The sequence below is a fragment of the Mycetomoellerius zeteki genome, unplaced genomic scaffold (genome assembly GCF_001594055.1).
Source record: "Mycetomoellerius zeteki isolate Tzet28-1 unplaced genomic scaffold, Tzet1.0 scaffold232, whole genome shotgun sequence".
Lineage (NCBI taxonomy): Eukaryota > Metazoa > Arthropoda > Insecta > Hymenoptera > Formicidae > Mycetomoellerius > Mycetomoellerius zeteki.
The window spans coordinates 1,632,847-1,649,352 of record NW_017257208.1 but is presented as its reverse complement, the minus strand read 5'-3'; the positions used below and the strand labels follow the sequence as shown (position 1 = coordinate 1,649,352).

The 16,506-nt window shown below is 36.7% G+C and overlaps 1 protein-coding gene across 9 annotated transcripts in view; it reads left to right on the top strand.

Annotated features, from left to right (window-relative positions):
- Positions 1 to 16,506, top strand: part of LOC108723388 (protein turtle) — a 101,991-nt gene that overhangs the window by 18,824 nt on the left and 66,661 nt on the right. For 8 of the 9 annotated variants that reach the window (XM_018449114.1, XM_018449116.1, XM_018449115.1 and 5 more), the window contains exons 2-3: positions 15,093 to 15,220; positions 16,294 to 16,467. In XM_018449114.1, coding sequence (XP_018304616.1) covers positions 16,313 to 16,467 — 155 coding nt within the window. In that variant the 5' untranslated portion in view covers positions 15,093 to 15,220; positions 16,294 to 16,312. Of the gene's footprint in view, positions 1 to 4,548; positions 4,569 to 15,092; positions 15,221 to 16,293; positions 16,468 to 16,506 lie in introns of those variants that run through there. The other variant, XM_018449113.1, reaches the window with a different exon arrangement.

The window sequence follows — 16,506 nt, the reverse complement described above, 5'->3', positions numbered from 1 at the left end:
CATGAATCGTAATAACGACGTGCGGGAGGAAAACGAGTTGATTCTTCCAAATTGTATTCAAAGGCAGCTACGGACTGTAGCGTCTGAATGGCTTGAAACTTGATCTCGCTCATAGTCAGCGAACCGAGAACTGATTCGTTGACCTATCCTACCCAGCCGGGCGTCGGTTATATTGGTTTTCATGGCGAGAAATGCGCGAAGGAAAGTAAATTCCCCTTCCATTCCTTCCTTCCTAAATCCCTTTTCCTCCCCCTGCAAAGTTCTGCGCAGCCGGCTCCTGCACTACCGCGGTTATTGCTCGGCATCCTCCTCGTAAAAATCCCAACTTGACGTAGGCGGAAGCGAGACGAGACAAGCAAAAAAGTGCATTTCCCTCTAGCACGTTCGATTCAATTGCATCTGCGGGCTACTGGCTGACTCAATAGAGAAGCTTCTACGTTCTTTTCCCACCGTTTCGCCGTCCATCTCCCAAAGTCCGTTCAAGATCCGTCTTTCCCTCTCCTCTTGTTCACCTTTCCGCCTCGGCTCCTCTGGCCGCTTCAGGTTTCTTGTACCGAAAAGAAAAGCGATCACCCGCGAGTGAGAATACGGCATAACCGCCAGTTCTGACTTACCGGCTTTCCTAACTTTTCGCCTGTTCGCGTAAATCGCGGTTTTAACATAGCCATGGCGCCGTTACTTCTCAAATGTCTCGTCTCTTTGCGAGCCAAGTTGCAGAATTGTCTGAAATACGATTTTTCACTCGACTTGTATTGCAAAGTTCTAATCACCCTGTATTTATATGAGAATAATGTAGGGTAAAGCGGGGTAATTTGGATAAATTAACTGAAATTTTGAAACTGTATAAAAAATTGAGATCGCATAATATATTTACAATCAAACATTAGGTATATATTCTCTAAACTCAGTTACCTTTCGAAGCTCGACATGAACAGTCATATTTATGTAATGGCTTCCTTTTGTTATTTTTTTACATACCGATACGTAACTCCAGCAATTTGGCAAATACGAGCATTAACGATAATGCACTATATATTTTGCTTACCATTTTAATAAATAGACACTGCGTATTTTGTTATTATATATTTACATATTGTGGACTGCATTTTGATTCTTAGAGCGGTATTCATAGTCGGATCTTATATTTAGGGCCGTCTTAAGTACAGTCGTAAGATATTATGAACCGATCAGAGGACGGTATTCATAATCGGATCTTATATTTAGGATCGTCTTAGGTACAGCCTTAAGATGTCATGAACCAATCAGAGAGCTGTATTCGAGACTGCATCGATATTAGCATCTTAAGACATCACTTAAAACGGTCTTAAAGTAAGAACGGACTATGAATACCGCCTTTAGTGTCCACTTACAATTTCAGTATACATTATGAAGAAAAGTCTTTCTTTTATAATTTTATACAATCTTTGAAATGGAATCTAACTTTTAAAGAGTGAAATCTCACTTTAAAAAATTGACAATTAAGCCACTCTTTTTTAACACTGGTTTAATTGTCACACTTTATCACTTTTTAGAATTAGAATCCACTCCAAAGATTTTAAAGAGTACTAATAATGTATATTTTATATATTTGATTGAATACACTATACGTCCCCAATCTTTTATACAATTTCAAAATTTCTGTTATCCAAATACCTCACTTTATCCTATGTAGAAAGTCACATTAGAGGTCATTTTATCTCAATGTGCTTGATGTACTTTACGAAATGCTACAAAATGATATTCGAAGATGTTAAATTGTCGTGGGAGCTTAATTTCGGCCCTTTATATTTTCGTTTCTTAACGTTCCGATTAATCGCCATTCTCCAGCTTCTCGTGAGCCGGGGCATTGCTTTCAATGGCTTGTGGATTTTCGAGGATCGCGCGTCAAAGGATCGCCACGAGATCGCCGATCACAAACAACGACGTTCGCCAACGCTTGCTTTATTGGGAATCTTTGGAATGCGGCGTCCCCGGCGGGTCTTGCAGGCTACCGGAAAACCGCGGAAATTTCAATCGTTTCCGGATCCTTGCCTTCCTCTCGCTGTTGTTTGCCCACATAGTTGCGCGCGTTCCTTCCCCGTTCTATCGCGCAATGTATAAACCCGGCCGGGTGAAAGGGTGCAACGGCGGGCGCGTGCAAGAGGGCGCGAATCGGTATGCCGCGCCGTTTCCATCTGCAGTTTTGCGGTCGGCGAGGTGGCGATGCAGTTGCAGTTGCGGCCGGTCGTGCGGCTCATCGGTCGGTGACGCGTTTTGCGGCAGGGGCGGTCGTTATGCCGTAATGCGAATCGTCACCGAAACAACCCCTCCACCGATAAATACCTCGAGGTTTATGATTTCACCGCAAATATATCGGCGCTCTTTTCATAAACATGTCACAACAACGACACACGCTCATTATAGAATTCATGTCGGATCCTAAAAAAAAAAGATCAACAAATCAGCTTTAATATAAAAATAAATATAAATTAGAGAAAAATATCGTAAATTATGAAATTAGTACGTAAGTGTACAAGTTATAATTAATTGTGAGTTATCGAAAACAAATTTCTTATGTATCAGAATCAGGTTGAAACTGCATACGATTTTTCTCATTGAAAACTTTTAAATAAAAAAAATATCGCGATATGTAGCGCTATAAATTGTACACAGTTGAAATTAACATGTACTGTAATACGATTCTTCCTAAAAAAATTAAGTCGGCAATAAAAAAAAGTAGTTCCTCATTTATTATGCAGTAGGCAGAGCAGAGATGCAACTGCAACTGAGTTGGGAGAGGCAGTTTGTGGGTTAACCACGCAATTTGCTGCGGTTATACCACAGTGTAAATCGGCCTAGTAAGTGCTTTTAGTTTATGGTGCAATAGCGTACTATAAATGGATCTACTAGCCGGGAGAAATAAAAGTTTATCAGTTTTACTGATATGCTGCTGGTCTTCTATCAGTTCAGATCATTTTGTACCATCTAATATATTCTAATATCAGACAATATAAAATGATCTGAACTGATAGAAGACCAGCAGCATATCAATAAAACTAATAAACTTTTATTTCTCTATATTATTCGGATAATTTATCATTTTAATTCTTGTTAAAGAATTTTAATATTAAGATTAACCTTCAATAATTGAGAAACTGTTCTTGGTGAGGCTTGAAACGAAAATTTTATAATTGTATTAATAGACAACTACTTATTACGTAATACGATTCTTTAACTTGTTTCTCTCTAAATTTCTTGAAGTGAAATCTCACTCTGAGAGAGTGAAAATACAGCATTTTTAGAGAAAATATTTTATTTCTTGAAAAAGAGTAACAATTTTATAGCATATAAAATTTTTAATTACATTATTAATTATTATTATATTATAAAGATACTTATTGTATCTTAAAAAGTATTAATTTCAAGATGCAATGCAAGAAAATAATATTCAAAATAGATTCATTGTACGATCACATATATTTGAATGGTTTTGTAATCTACAAGCATACACACACACACACACACACACACACACACACACACACACACAAAATTGTAGAATGGTGTGTTGGATGTAGGATCGATAATCGAGCAAAAAAGCAATTTGTTTGCTTTGCTACAAGCAGCAAGGTGGCGGCGAGTTTTGTGACCGCAGTAGTACAAACCGACGATTTGCTCCGACAAATACTTTGGTGTTTACTGTTCCTGCAAATTGTATTCGCGACAACTATCCGCGAATGCGTAATTATTGCTTGCATATATATATACGCAAAACTTTGCGTCTGTTACATGTATTTTTTTTGTTCTTTCCTCACAAAACGAACTGATACATATGCACGAATTCGGTACTGTTATGTTTGTAAATTCGTAATTACAATACGAAATTCATTATATTCAAGCCATTAAATAACCAAGAATTAGTTGAAATTATTTGAAAATAAATAATACGATTTAATTTATGAGCTTACAGCTGTCAATAATTTTACGCATGCTTTTTATTGATTAAGCAATTAAGGATTAAATGCAAGGATTGAACGCATATTTAATTAACAGGCTTTTATTTATAGATTTTTCGTCAATACCATAAAATAATTGTAGGCGATTTGTTATAAATGAAATATTATTGTTAGAATATTGCCATTTATGTGTAATAGCGAACGAGTGAATTAAAGATTATTCTTCCCAAAAATTTTCGCTTAAGAGTATTTATCGTGTCAAATCGTTAATACTTTATTAAATCCACTATTATGAAATCGAATTAACAATCGTCTTTAGAAAATCTTATCACATATCGGCTGGGAAATGTCATTTTTTTAGTGACAGATAACGAAATAAATTTATCCGGATATGTGTTTGAAATACATTAGAGTTCGAACTCTATAGTAGGTACTCAAATTCCTTCCCATTCTTTTACAGGAAGATATTACAGAAATAGATCCGACCATCGCGCGCATAGCGAAAGACTAAGACCATTCCGCGCGATAATAAAGGCGAGCGAGCGTATTTCGCCGGAGTGATATGAAATTCCGCGTTGCGATGCCGCGCTCGATGCATGCGAGGCGTCCACGTCACGCGACGGATGTACATATGTACGTATACGTGTGGAAACAGGGTGCACTTTTATTTCCTCGGTTTCCCCCTGCCGCCCGCCGTGCACCGCCAAAGCGTCGGCTTTACGCGAAAATCGCACGAACCTCGTCGAAAGCTTTCTCTTTCTCTCTCTATCTTTTGGCCATTTTTTGCCTCTCTTCGTAAGTAGTAGAGCCATGCACTATCGTGCGACTAAAGACTCGAGAACTCTTTTCGCGATACATTGCGTTTCGCGACCGAAAAAATGACGGTCGTCGCATGTATCACGGCGCTTTCACGCCACCGGTCTCTTCGTCCATATAGCTATGTAATCTCCTGAGATTCGCGAAACTTTCCTAAGTTTGAGCCCTGAGAAAATCACTCTTTCGCGGGAGAAGGGAAAGGGAATTTCACGTGTCGCTCTTCCTCGCATGCACATCAGAAATATTCATCCTGAAAAACGCGAGGAGTGATCTACAGTTACAAAACGGCATTTACTAAATATAGCGTCCGTTGTGAAACTTTATTTATAAATAGTTTCGCAAGAGTGCTCTCTTTCATTTCGGATTTGTTTCAATTCTAGATTATTTTTTTTGTACACACAATTCAGTTGTTGCAAGTTTTTGTATGTAATGTAATAGGATTGACGCATATTGGTCGGAAAATGGAAACGCTTCAAATTTTAGAGTGCAATAAAATACGATTGTGCACGTGAAAATTGGAAAGCAAAAACACTTTAAAGCCCAATAAAATACAATCGCCCGTGTTTAATCAAACAGACGCAAAGCATAATGTAACAGTAGGTAGAGAAGCACGCAGTATATAATAAATAAAAATAAAAATACTTTGAAATATCATCAAGCTATTTGATCAAATAAAAGTGCTTATCAAGGAGAATACTTCGATTACAATGTTTGTATGAAACGTGATGCGATATGTCTGCACGATACTGGAAAATCTACTCTGTAGAGCGTACCGTGTTGCTAAATTAAACGAATTTCATGACACGACGCGATGTGCGTGTATGTACTAACAATAAAATTCTTTTCTCTCTAGCTACGAACTTTCTTGCATTTAAACAGAAACTATTTCCAGTTTACGTTTCTCATTCCGTAGGCGTGCAACGAAATCGCGTAGTTTCCAACTATTGTGACAACGTCTGGATAAACTTGCCCGTTAACTACAATCGAGTTAAGCGCCTCGACGTAGTACTAAGGTACGTCGATTTGACTTGCCGAGAGTTATCGACGTCTTCCTACGTCAATTCCAGCCAACGAGCTAGAATTTGCATAGAACATGTCGCACCTTGTTTGTACGCGGTCAACAACCTTGTATTATTCCTTGATCAACTTGTTATTCGCTTTTCTAGGAGGTAGGAGGACTCCTAAGTCCTAATTTATTTTATTACCTTCATTATCGTTGCATTGTAGTGAAAGTTGCCTGCAGAGAAAGAACGATTTTACTCAAGTATTTAAAAATTTAACTTGATAAATTTGAAAATAATTTTGTTGGACCAAAATAATTATGTAGGAAATTCAAGCATGATGAGCAATGCTGCAAAAAGTTTTGATATTCTAGCAATTAATTTGAGCGTGCTATATAATTATTTTGATGGTCCAACAAAATTATTCTCACATCTATATTTAATTAAATTTTTAAACATTCCAAGTAAAACTATTCTCTCTCTCTCTCTCTTTCTGTAGATAAATAAACATATCTACAAATCCTTTATAAAAACCGTAGTTATGTTTTGAACACAATAACATAGACTATCGTATGTCACATACATAATACGATTATATAAAAAATGTATCAAACGATTTTCTTTTTCTCAATTTTCTAACATAATAGAAATGGTAAAAAGTACGGTACGACGCGAATTTCTTCTTAAATATCTTTAAACGTCGCGACCAGGAAGACAGGTATGAAGACAAAGAAAGAATCTCACTGGTTTTTGGTTTAGGGGCGTTTAAAAGAGAATAAAAGACAGACGGCAGCGCGGACCGCAAAGCTACAGGGTCTTTCTGAGATGGCACGGTCTTAATGCCGATACAGGAAGTTGCATTGAGGGTATTTCGGACGTTCATTTGCATAAAGCGGATTCCTCCTCCTCCTCCACTTTTCTATTGCGTCCCTCATCTTTTCATTCTCTTGCCTCCTGCTCGCTACCTAACCGACGTCTGCTTCCTTTTACATCCACTATCTGAAAGCACTTCCACTTTCTGTTCCCTCCGTCCTTCTATCACAGCTCAGCACGCGTACTCGTTGTTTCGCTTTTATACTTCTGCCCCTCTTCATTGTACCTTTACTTCCCTGCACCCCTACTCTCCTGCGCCACATACTGCTTATCTACCCTTTGTGATTCTCCAAGAAACTCGAATGCCTTCCCTAAGCTCGAATATCTTTTCTTAACTTAGTTCTCCAAGTTACTATTTTACTACTTTCGCCGTTTTCTCCATGGTATTTTTCTTGCCGTTATTCAACACTTTTATTGTTTCTCGTTAACGCCTTTGTGTTCGTTACCAGGCGCATCTCTGGCACTTCTCCTTTATTTTTCTGCATACGTTAGACTTTCATACCTTCGTTTGCTTTTATTTTTCGCTTCCTTTTATCTTCACTTTTATATATCCCCTTTCATATATCAGCGTTTTTATTACCCACTCACTTCTCTTTGCACGTGTTATATGACTTTCCATTTTACTTATCTCGTTTCGTTTATCAAATACTACGTATTATCCTATCTCATTTTCGATATTATCCAGCGAGTCCCTGTTTCAGACTTATGTCATCGTCAGTGCTAACCCCTTATTTTCTTTATGTAACCTTTTACTTCCCAAATCCTTATATACTTCGCATCACCTACATACCCTAAAAGACCTTCGAAGTTTCGTGTTCGAGAATTTTAACGATTCTTAACCGTGCAAATGATACAGTCGATGATTCTCCAAGGATTCCCCCAAAAAGTGATACAAAAGTCCAGTTGAAAGCGTAGGATAGCGGAAATAAGAGATATATTTCACTGCTGTGGGTCTGGTAAATTTTGCTGCTAGGTCGATAGACGATAAATAGAAGGCGAGATGAAATAACGCTAGAATATCGAGGTACAAAAACGACGGTCCACGTATGATCGGTTTATTTCGATAGGGATATAAATCAGATCCTGAAACCCGACGAATTTCAAAACAATAATACGAGATTGCGTACATTGTCGTATTCACTAACTATCACGTTATTCTATCAACTATTGTTTAACCTTGGACCACTTGAAGCCGCGGACAGAACTCTTGTAACAGAATTCCCGAAACCGTGTCATCGATTTCCGATTGAGGTGAACGATTTACGTACACTGTGCTCGGACAGCGCACTGCAAGCTTGGATTACAGTTCACGAGATTAAGCGCCTTTCCCTCGGCGGAATTCTCGAGAATCGATTATTTTTTCATTCGAAATCTCTTTCAAGATAGCCGGTTCATGCGCAAGTGTAAAGCTATCTGCTATATTCATTAGCAATACTGGTTAACAATATATAATATTATATTTTTCATGTTAATCATACATTAAAAACATTTTGTATTTGTGTCAAAAACGATCCATTCAGGTCCTTTTAAAATTTCGAGTTGAATTTTTAATATATTCGAATATTAATTTAATATAATGTGATTATGTTATTTATAGATTTTGTATTAAATTGATATTCAAGATTTCTTAGTTAAAATAACACAATTTATGAATAAGCAAACAAATAATATAAAAATAATGTGTTTTAAAACGTAAATTCTAAGATGAATGAATAAAATGTGTTACTTTAACATATCATAAATGTTAATTTTACTGAAAAAATATACTTTCACAATTTGCTTACAAAGTGTATCATTGTTTCTTGTGTTAATATTTTTTTATATAATATTTGTGTTACTTTCTAATATATTTATCTTGTGTTAAATAAACACAAAAACTTGAGTGGAACCTTTGAAACGTGAAATATGTCAAATTTAATACATATTTAGTACTATATACATTAAAATATATATTAAATCGCATTACATTCGTTTTCATTAATAAGACCTGATGGCTGTCTCTAAAAATTACAATTTTCAACACATGTGGCTATAATTATGAATGTTGCAGCGTGTATATTATTCTGGCTAGCGGATCGTAAAATTCGTTTATGAAGCTGTCATCAGCGTTAGTTCAACAAATTTCACGAAATAAATTTTTCCAAAATTAACCTTGTCAGTTGGCAAATTGTATTTAATTATATATAACAGTGCAGACACTTTTTAATATCACCGAGTGACCTCGAATTTCCCGTTTTCATCCAAAGATTCTACTATCGACGAAGATCTTCTCGCTCTGGGCGATCCTTGGCAGTAATAATTAACATCCTCATCATCGGTGTAGGAGGACGTTCAAATAGATTCCGCGATGGATAGACATACCGTGGTGTGGTATAACCGAACAGCCTCCAGGCCGTGCCAAATATACATACATACGCGTACACAAGATCATTCCTAAATGCCTTGCAGCGGATATATGCCGGAGCCAAGAAGATCTTGGAGAACTTTGTGGAATGTACCGTTGCTGTGTGATTACAGCGACATATAGATTTATCAAGCATTTGCGAAATTATCCATGTCAGAATGCGTACCTTCGGCTCATTAAATACTCAATGCATTCAGTAAATCGTGCCTTTGAGCGGAACCAATCTGTCGTCAATCACATAGGTCGTTAGGGAAAATTACGTCTCCGTGATTGCTATTAAAGTTATCCCAAGTTAATAAGACCAAAAAAAAGAAGAAAAGTCGCGATTTCGAAACGCAATGCGAGAGTAGCCGATGGCAAGAAGTCGCAAAAATGGTTAATGACGAAGTTGGCCCAAGCCAATTTAGAAAGTTATACGTTTCCCGTCAAAAGACGACAATCCGCAGAAGTTGGACAACCGTGTAAAGGAACTTTTTAAAGAGCACGGTCGTTTGTCACAGTATATGACAAACTCTCTTCGAAAGTTAACGCGGATGATAATCAATTTAATTGTTACACGGGCCAGGGGTGTGTCCGCGGGATATAAAGTCGGCGTGTTTTTATTTCACTTTAATTTAAACGTTCGTTCCGAATGTGCTTTAGGAAAATAAAAGCATTAGCATAGGAATTTCGCAATTGATCGGATCCGTTTAGACTGTCGTCAAAATTGAATTGTTCAGCTCAACGGCCACACAACGAAATTGGCCGTGAACATCCGGCGTAACAATTTTTCAAACGCGATTCACACGGTTGAAACTATTTTTATCATTTTAAACGCATGGCAAGAGAAAGAGAGAAAAAAGAGAAGAGTTTTTATACCGTTATCTTTGTGACATCAATGAATATGTGATATCGATTAATTTATTAAGTTTTTTTACCTTTTCATGTCGGTCTACGTGATATTTATAATCTCAAGAGAGTTATGCGCTTTTAAATCACGAATTGCTCGCAATTTCGCATCGAATGAATTAAATGTAAAGCGAATCTGCATATATCCATGATTGTATTACAGACATATATGCATCACGTACATACGGAACAAACAACAAAGATCTACAGTCGAACTTCCGGGTGCATGCATAGTTGTTCCGGTTGTACAGATGGAAGTTCGTACGCGTCGTCAGTGAAATTGGCCGACAACTTTCGGCAATTTAGCATACCTACGCATACGAGTAATTCACTCGCGTTCGTCCCGCGTATTGATCTCGGAAAGCGTGTATGCAGTATCGCGAAATGCAATGAAATGTCGACGTTGAAACGTAGTCGACAACGGACATACAAAACGGGACTGAAAAATCGCACGATACACGTATATATATATACACACCAGTGCTCACTAATACTTTCCTCGCTTCCGGTTGCGTCAACCGAGACATCGATAATGAATGAAATCACATGGGACATATAACCCTGACGCGAACCAATTAGCCGACTATTTCGTTTTGTTCGGAAATGACAGCGCATTCGGATGAAGTAGTGTAACGAGTTGCATTAAGGACGGAAGCACAGAGTCTTGCATAACGCATAAGAAAATGAACCATTCAAAATCCTTCATTTCCTTCCTTTCCATGAAGTAAAAGACTTTGATTGGTTAATTTTTTTATACTTTATGCATTATGCAAAGGTCTGTGCTCCAGCCTTGAAGCACAAAAGCAGATTGCGTTACGGGCAAGAAGAAACTCGCTCGTCGAGCAAATTGATCCTGTCGATATCGATCTCACGTATTATTTAACGTAAACGACGTTCGAAAGTGACGAGATATCTATGATCCGTAAATAAGACCGATGTCAATATCGCATTTCATGACTCGTCAAAAACTCAGACGAACAATAAATTTAATAGTGCGGAATGACAAGTAATCTTTCCGATTAGATTCCGCGACTCTACCGGCGCGTGGCTTACAAAACAGAATCATTTCGCGCAGTCAGAATTACTTCCAAGATCCGGGAATATTCGGGGCAGCGCATATAGATCATGAGCTCGGTGTTGTAAAAGTATAAAAACTCACGTCGTGAAAATATTTTTCCGAAGCGGACGCGATGTCGTGAAGCCATTTTCTTATGTTTACTTTACGTTGAAATTTAAGCTGTCGACACATCCGATGCATGAACTCTCACGGTCGGTTCGATTTACAGCATCAGCAAATATAGGTGTTATATGGAGGGCTTCGTGAACAGTAGACTACTTCCTGTGCGGGAAAAGGATAACGCGGGACAGAGAGAAAGAGAGAGGGGGGGGGGGAGAGAGAGAGAGAGAAATTGGTCAGTCCCACCGGCTCGGCCCTAATAATCCAGGAACATGAAGACGAGTTATGACAGTCTGTGTCGCAGCCCCTTTAGTGAGCCGCAATTGCGTGGGCGACATGTGCCATTGTTCAAATAGTGCAATCCAACACCTTCTATCAGCACTGGTCGTACCATTCACTCCGACATTCCTCTCTTTAAGGTGACGACCGCACGAGATATATGTAGGTACCCTCGTCATCTACATGCTGGCTCGAATATTCGTCTTGGAAATATAGTTCCGACTGTGAAATGACTTCATCTTGCAAGCCAGTACAATCGTGGAATCTAGTCTTAAAGGTCACTTGTCATTCCGCGCTATTAAATCGATCGCAGTTGTTCCGAGCTGCTTAAATCCATATTTATGAGAAAGACAATAAATATTCCCTCGCACGTAGCAAGTTGTTCTATTCGACTTATTGTCTGATCAATAAAATATATGATCCTAGTTGTTAATCCTAGAATGCTTGATACATAAATTTTACATACTAGTGAGCGAGGTCATTGAACTCGTTAAGCTGTGTTTTCAGTGAAGATTCAATCTGCCATACTAAAAGCTAGGATAAGTTTTTAAATATTCTGTTCATTATATATCAGTTTGGACCTTCTGGTGATCAATATTATAACGGAGAGCATGATAAGTGATTTTAATTTTTAAGCAGTTTTGTTTTAATACACAAAATTATATATTTCGCTTGCGTGTATGAGAAGATACAAACATACACACACGCACGCACGCACGCACACACACACACAACTGAACTACATACTCTATATCATTTCAAGATTGAATTCATGCTTATTTTTTCCTTTTAATAATTAATAATTATTTGTATTTATAAAAATCTAGATTATAAATATTTTGTCATTAAAAGTATGAAATATATTAAAAACTTGTGTTACATTAATTAAAAGTGGCCTATTTCCTTATTCGTAAAATTTACGTATCGATTGGAATATTGCGTATTCAATAGCAATAGAATTCTAGGATTAATAACCACGTGACGTTGACGTGAAGCACGTCACATCTATAAAAAAAAGTTGAAATAGGACAATTAAAAATTAAGGATAAATCTGCAGAAAAAACAATTCCTCGTATCTCTGATCAAGCTGCCGACGATTAAATCTACAAACTGACTCGGAATCGCGGTCTTCATTGCTCCAATCTCGGTCATGAAGTAGAAATCTCTAACCCACCGCCATCTGAGTTAGGATAGTTTGACGCGAGGTAGTAAAACGTGACTTTACTCTGGAAATAATATCGGCTATAAAGTCAGAGATAGTAAGATAACCAATGTCTGTTCGAAAAGTCAATTCTGGATGCGCTTTAACCTGACAGAAAATACTTGCGGCGTTTATCTCATGCAATATCTCGCGAATCGTTACGTTGTTTTTGTAATACAAAAATATACGATTCCAACAATATAAGTAACGCTTTGCAATATGCAAAATTATAACGCTTGCATGAGATACAATTAGCTATTTATGAAGTGATATTAAAACCATGTTATATGGAACAAGTTTTGTAAATGGCAATATATACATGTATATTATGCATAAATTATAATGCGTGAATAACAATGTTTGGCGAGAACATCATTAGTCGATAGTTGCGATGACACGCGTTGAGGAATTTAACTTCCACTTGCTATTGTATGAATCCTTAAAGGAAGTGTAAGCGTCTAATCTTCCATCTGGCTCAGCACTGAATGAATAACAACATCTGATTGATGTTGCAGCATTAGTAGCCGACGGTGATCATAAATAAGAGCGCTGTAAGCTTACGATGTAACTTTACCGAGGCATTCGCCCGCAGATTACTGTGCAGCACTACTATATTACTTATCCATTTAATGCAAAAATTAATTTTCCAGTTTCTTCTTCAGCGAGGATTCCGTTATTTATTAAAGAAATGCATTAAATTAATGCTCTTCATTTTATCTATAATCTAAGTAAGTTTTTTATTAAAATATTATAGTATTATTATATATCTAAATAATTCAATCTCTGTAACATTTTAAGTCCAACATTTTGAGGATTGTTCCATTAATAACTTCGGATAAAAAGAAATTCGTTTCATCATTCGTTCAATACGGACTCGACGGAATCATCGAATGGGAGTGTCGAACGCACCTGTTCCCTATATCGGCAGTACGGTCGTTTTATTAGCAGAATGGCCGTAATTCCCGTCGGAGTTAGTATTACATGAACGTGCTCCGAATGAAGTAAAATCTTCGCGTATTGACGCACGATAAATAATCCGTGGGGGGTGCCGGTGTGCACCATTATTCCGTGACCGTAATACATCGTATGTATATATCGTAATATAATTTGCATTAAATCGCGACTACTTTCTGCATTGAAGTTAAGCACTGCAGCATCAAATGCAATCCCTGCTAATTTACAATTTCATTGAATTTCCCTTTACAATCAGCATTGTCGAACATATAATTACATCGAATTATCAAAATATTTTCAGTTATCAAAACAGCATCGAAATTTCGATGTTTCAGCAATCAATTTTATCCAAGATAGGATCCAAAATTGGACTAGAATATAAATTTGATATATAGCGTAAAAATACATGGCGCGTTCGGATGGCGCAGCATTTATAATCATCCGTGATAGCACTGTAAAGACATTAAATTGAAAAAGACATTAAAGACATTAAATTGGAAGCAGTTGATTAAATTATGGAACTCACGTTACATGCTTCAAGTTAGAAATATTTAATTTCTCATATCTCGAATTATTTAATGTTGCTCTATCCTTGCCTCTGCCAGGTCACGTGGCAGCCTCCAAACGTGATATAATTATCAGTTTATCTTCGGAGCATTTACCTCTGTCTAAGCACTGCTGAGGCCGGAACCCAAATTGAATCAATCAGGCTTGTATCTGAGCACGTATGTTGCTAATCGAATCGATTCATGTTTCGCCTATACGGAATTTCAACTATCTACCAAAGGATTCATTCGTCTGTACGTACACATGTATGGATGCGCGGCCACACGTGTGCTAATGGTTATTGTACAAAGATATAACCATAACCACAGAATAATAGGCGACCACGCAAATGTATGGAATAATGATTCATCCCTATGCGACAATTAATAATGCGCTATCCTTAAGAATTATATGTTTATTATGCGCATAATTATAGATTCTATTATACGTATAATTATATTCTATTATTAATGATACATATAATTATACATATATATGTATCATTAATAATATAATTAATGTATAATATAAAACTACGATAAAATATTTAAGAATGTATGTAATCTTTACAAAAAGTCACTGGAATTGGAAATTTATACTTTCCATATAAATAAAAATGCTGTATACATGTGAAGCAATTTAATAAGGTCAATATACTTATATAATATATTTAACAATATAATTTTATAGTGAAAATTTTTTCATTTTTTATCTTAATTATTTTTAAAAATATTTTTTATTGAAATAATTTTGGAGAGAATCCAGACTCTATATCGCTACCAAATTTTTTGTATTACTTTCACACACAAATACAATATAGAACAATTTATAATTTTTTCATAATTTTTTCATTTTAATAAGGAATATTTGTGTAATACATCTTTAATAATAATATTTAATATTTTTCTTAATGAACAAAACAAGTAAAATTTATTTCTCAGTTAATGTGTTACTGATGAATATATTTCTTTATATGTCTGTATATCTTTTTATATGAATGTATTTCTTTATATTGCAGGTGATGAGAGCGACACATTGCGGGGGTTAAAGTGCCTGTCGAGAACGGCGAGGAAGTGGCGAGGTTCGTAAAAATCGGCATCGGGGGCGTGCGATCCAGGCAGCGGTAGTGGTGGCGGAGCGGCAGGGGTGAGCAGATATCATTTACGTCAATACGACAACAAAGTAGGATAAAACCGGATAACTGAATCAAACCTTGTCTAAAGCTCGCTCGCCAAGCATTGACTATTCAGACTCGTTTTCCTAAAGAGATGGATGTCCGAATAATCCAATGTCTTACCTTCTCAATTTTACATACAACTTATCTCTATTAACTCAAACGTAATGCTTATTTACACTTAACGCGAGTTTTTTTTTTATTATCGAGAACTTCATTGAGAAATCATTGCATCACGCAAATTAAGGCACTACAAAACCAATTCGAAAATTTTTGAAAGGAATTACACAGAAAAATACATACTGTACGCAAATAATAATTACTTGTTTTAAGTATTTTAGAATTAAGTTCATTTATCCATAAATTCATCATAAGATCATAAGATCATCATATCATAAATTTATTAAAAATATATTCTGAATCCTAATAAATTTAATACTTCAAAGTTATTAAAATAATTATGATTTGCTTATTACATAAAGTTACTTTTTCAATCAATTTTACGATATTCTTCAAAAGTAAATAAATTCTTGTTTTGAATACATGAGTTTTCCAAAGTTTGTGATAGAAATATTTTAAAATTATTATCAAGAAAATATTTTTGTTAAAGATAATTATTACTTAAAAGAAAACAGTAAATTGATTAATCATTTTTCTTAGCAATAGAACGATATTTTTCTGTGTGTAAAATTAAAGTTATTTGATAATCCCTTTTACGTACCGAAGAATTCAAAAATTTTGTGAGATAAAATTTTATCATCAACAGTGATGCTTAATGCGACATCCAATACAACGTTGCATAAATTCGCAATCGTTATTTACTGTTATTTACTGTCATTTCATGACATATTCGCTCTTTTTTGAGACGCGTTATAGTTTATTATAAAACGACTCCTTATTCGCGGGTACTTCTAGCTTGTGCGACATATTGAGCGACACGTTATTTACCGGCAATAGCTCACTTTCCGTGGGGAGACCGGCCGATGATTGTTACTGCCGCGTGTGCTATAGCTATAACGCGGACGTCGACCGCTTATACCTGCAGGTACTATGGGAGCGGGGGTATGGGGGGCGGAGGAGGGCTACAAGCCACGGACCTCCGGCGAAGGCTCGAGTTCCAGTGTACCGGAGGAACTTGTTCGCAGGGTCTGCGGTCCCTAAGGCACGACAGTTACCATGCTACCGAGGAGAACGCCGCGTGTGACGACTACGAGGACAGGTAACTGATAGCGGATGTCGCGGTGAGGAAACGCGGTCT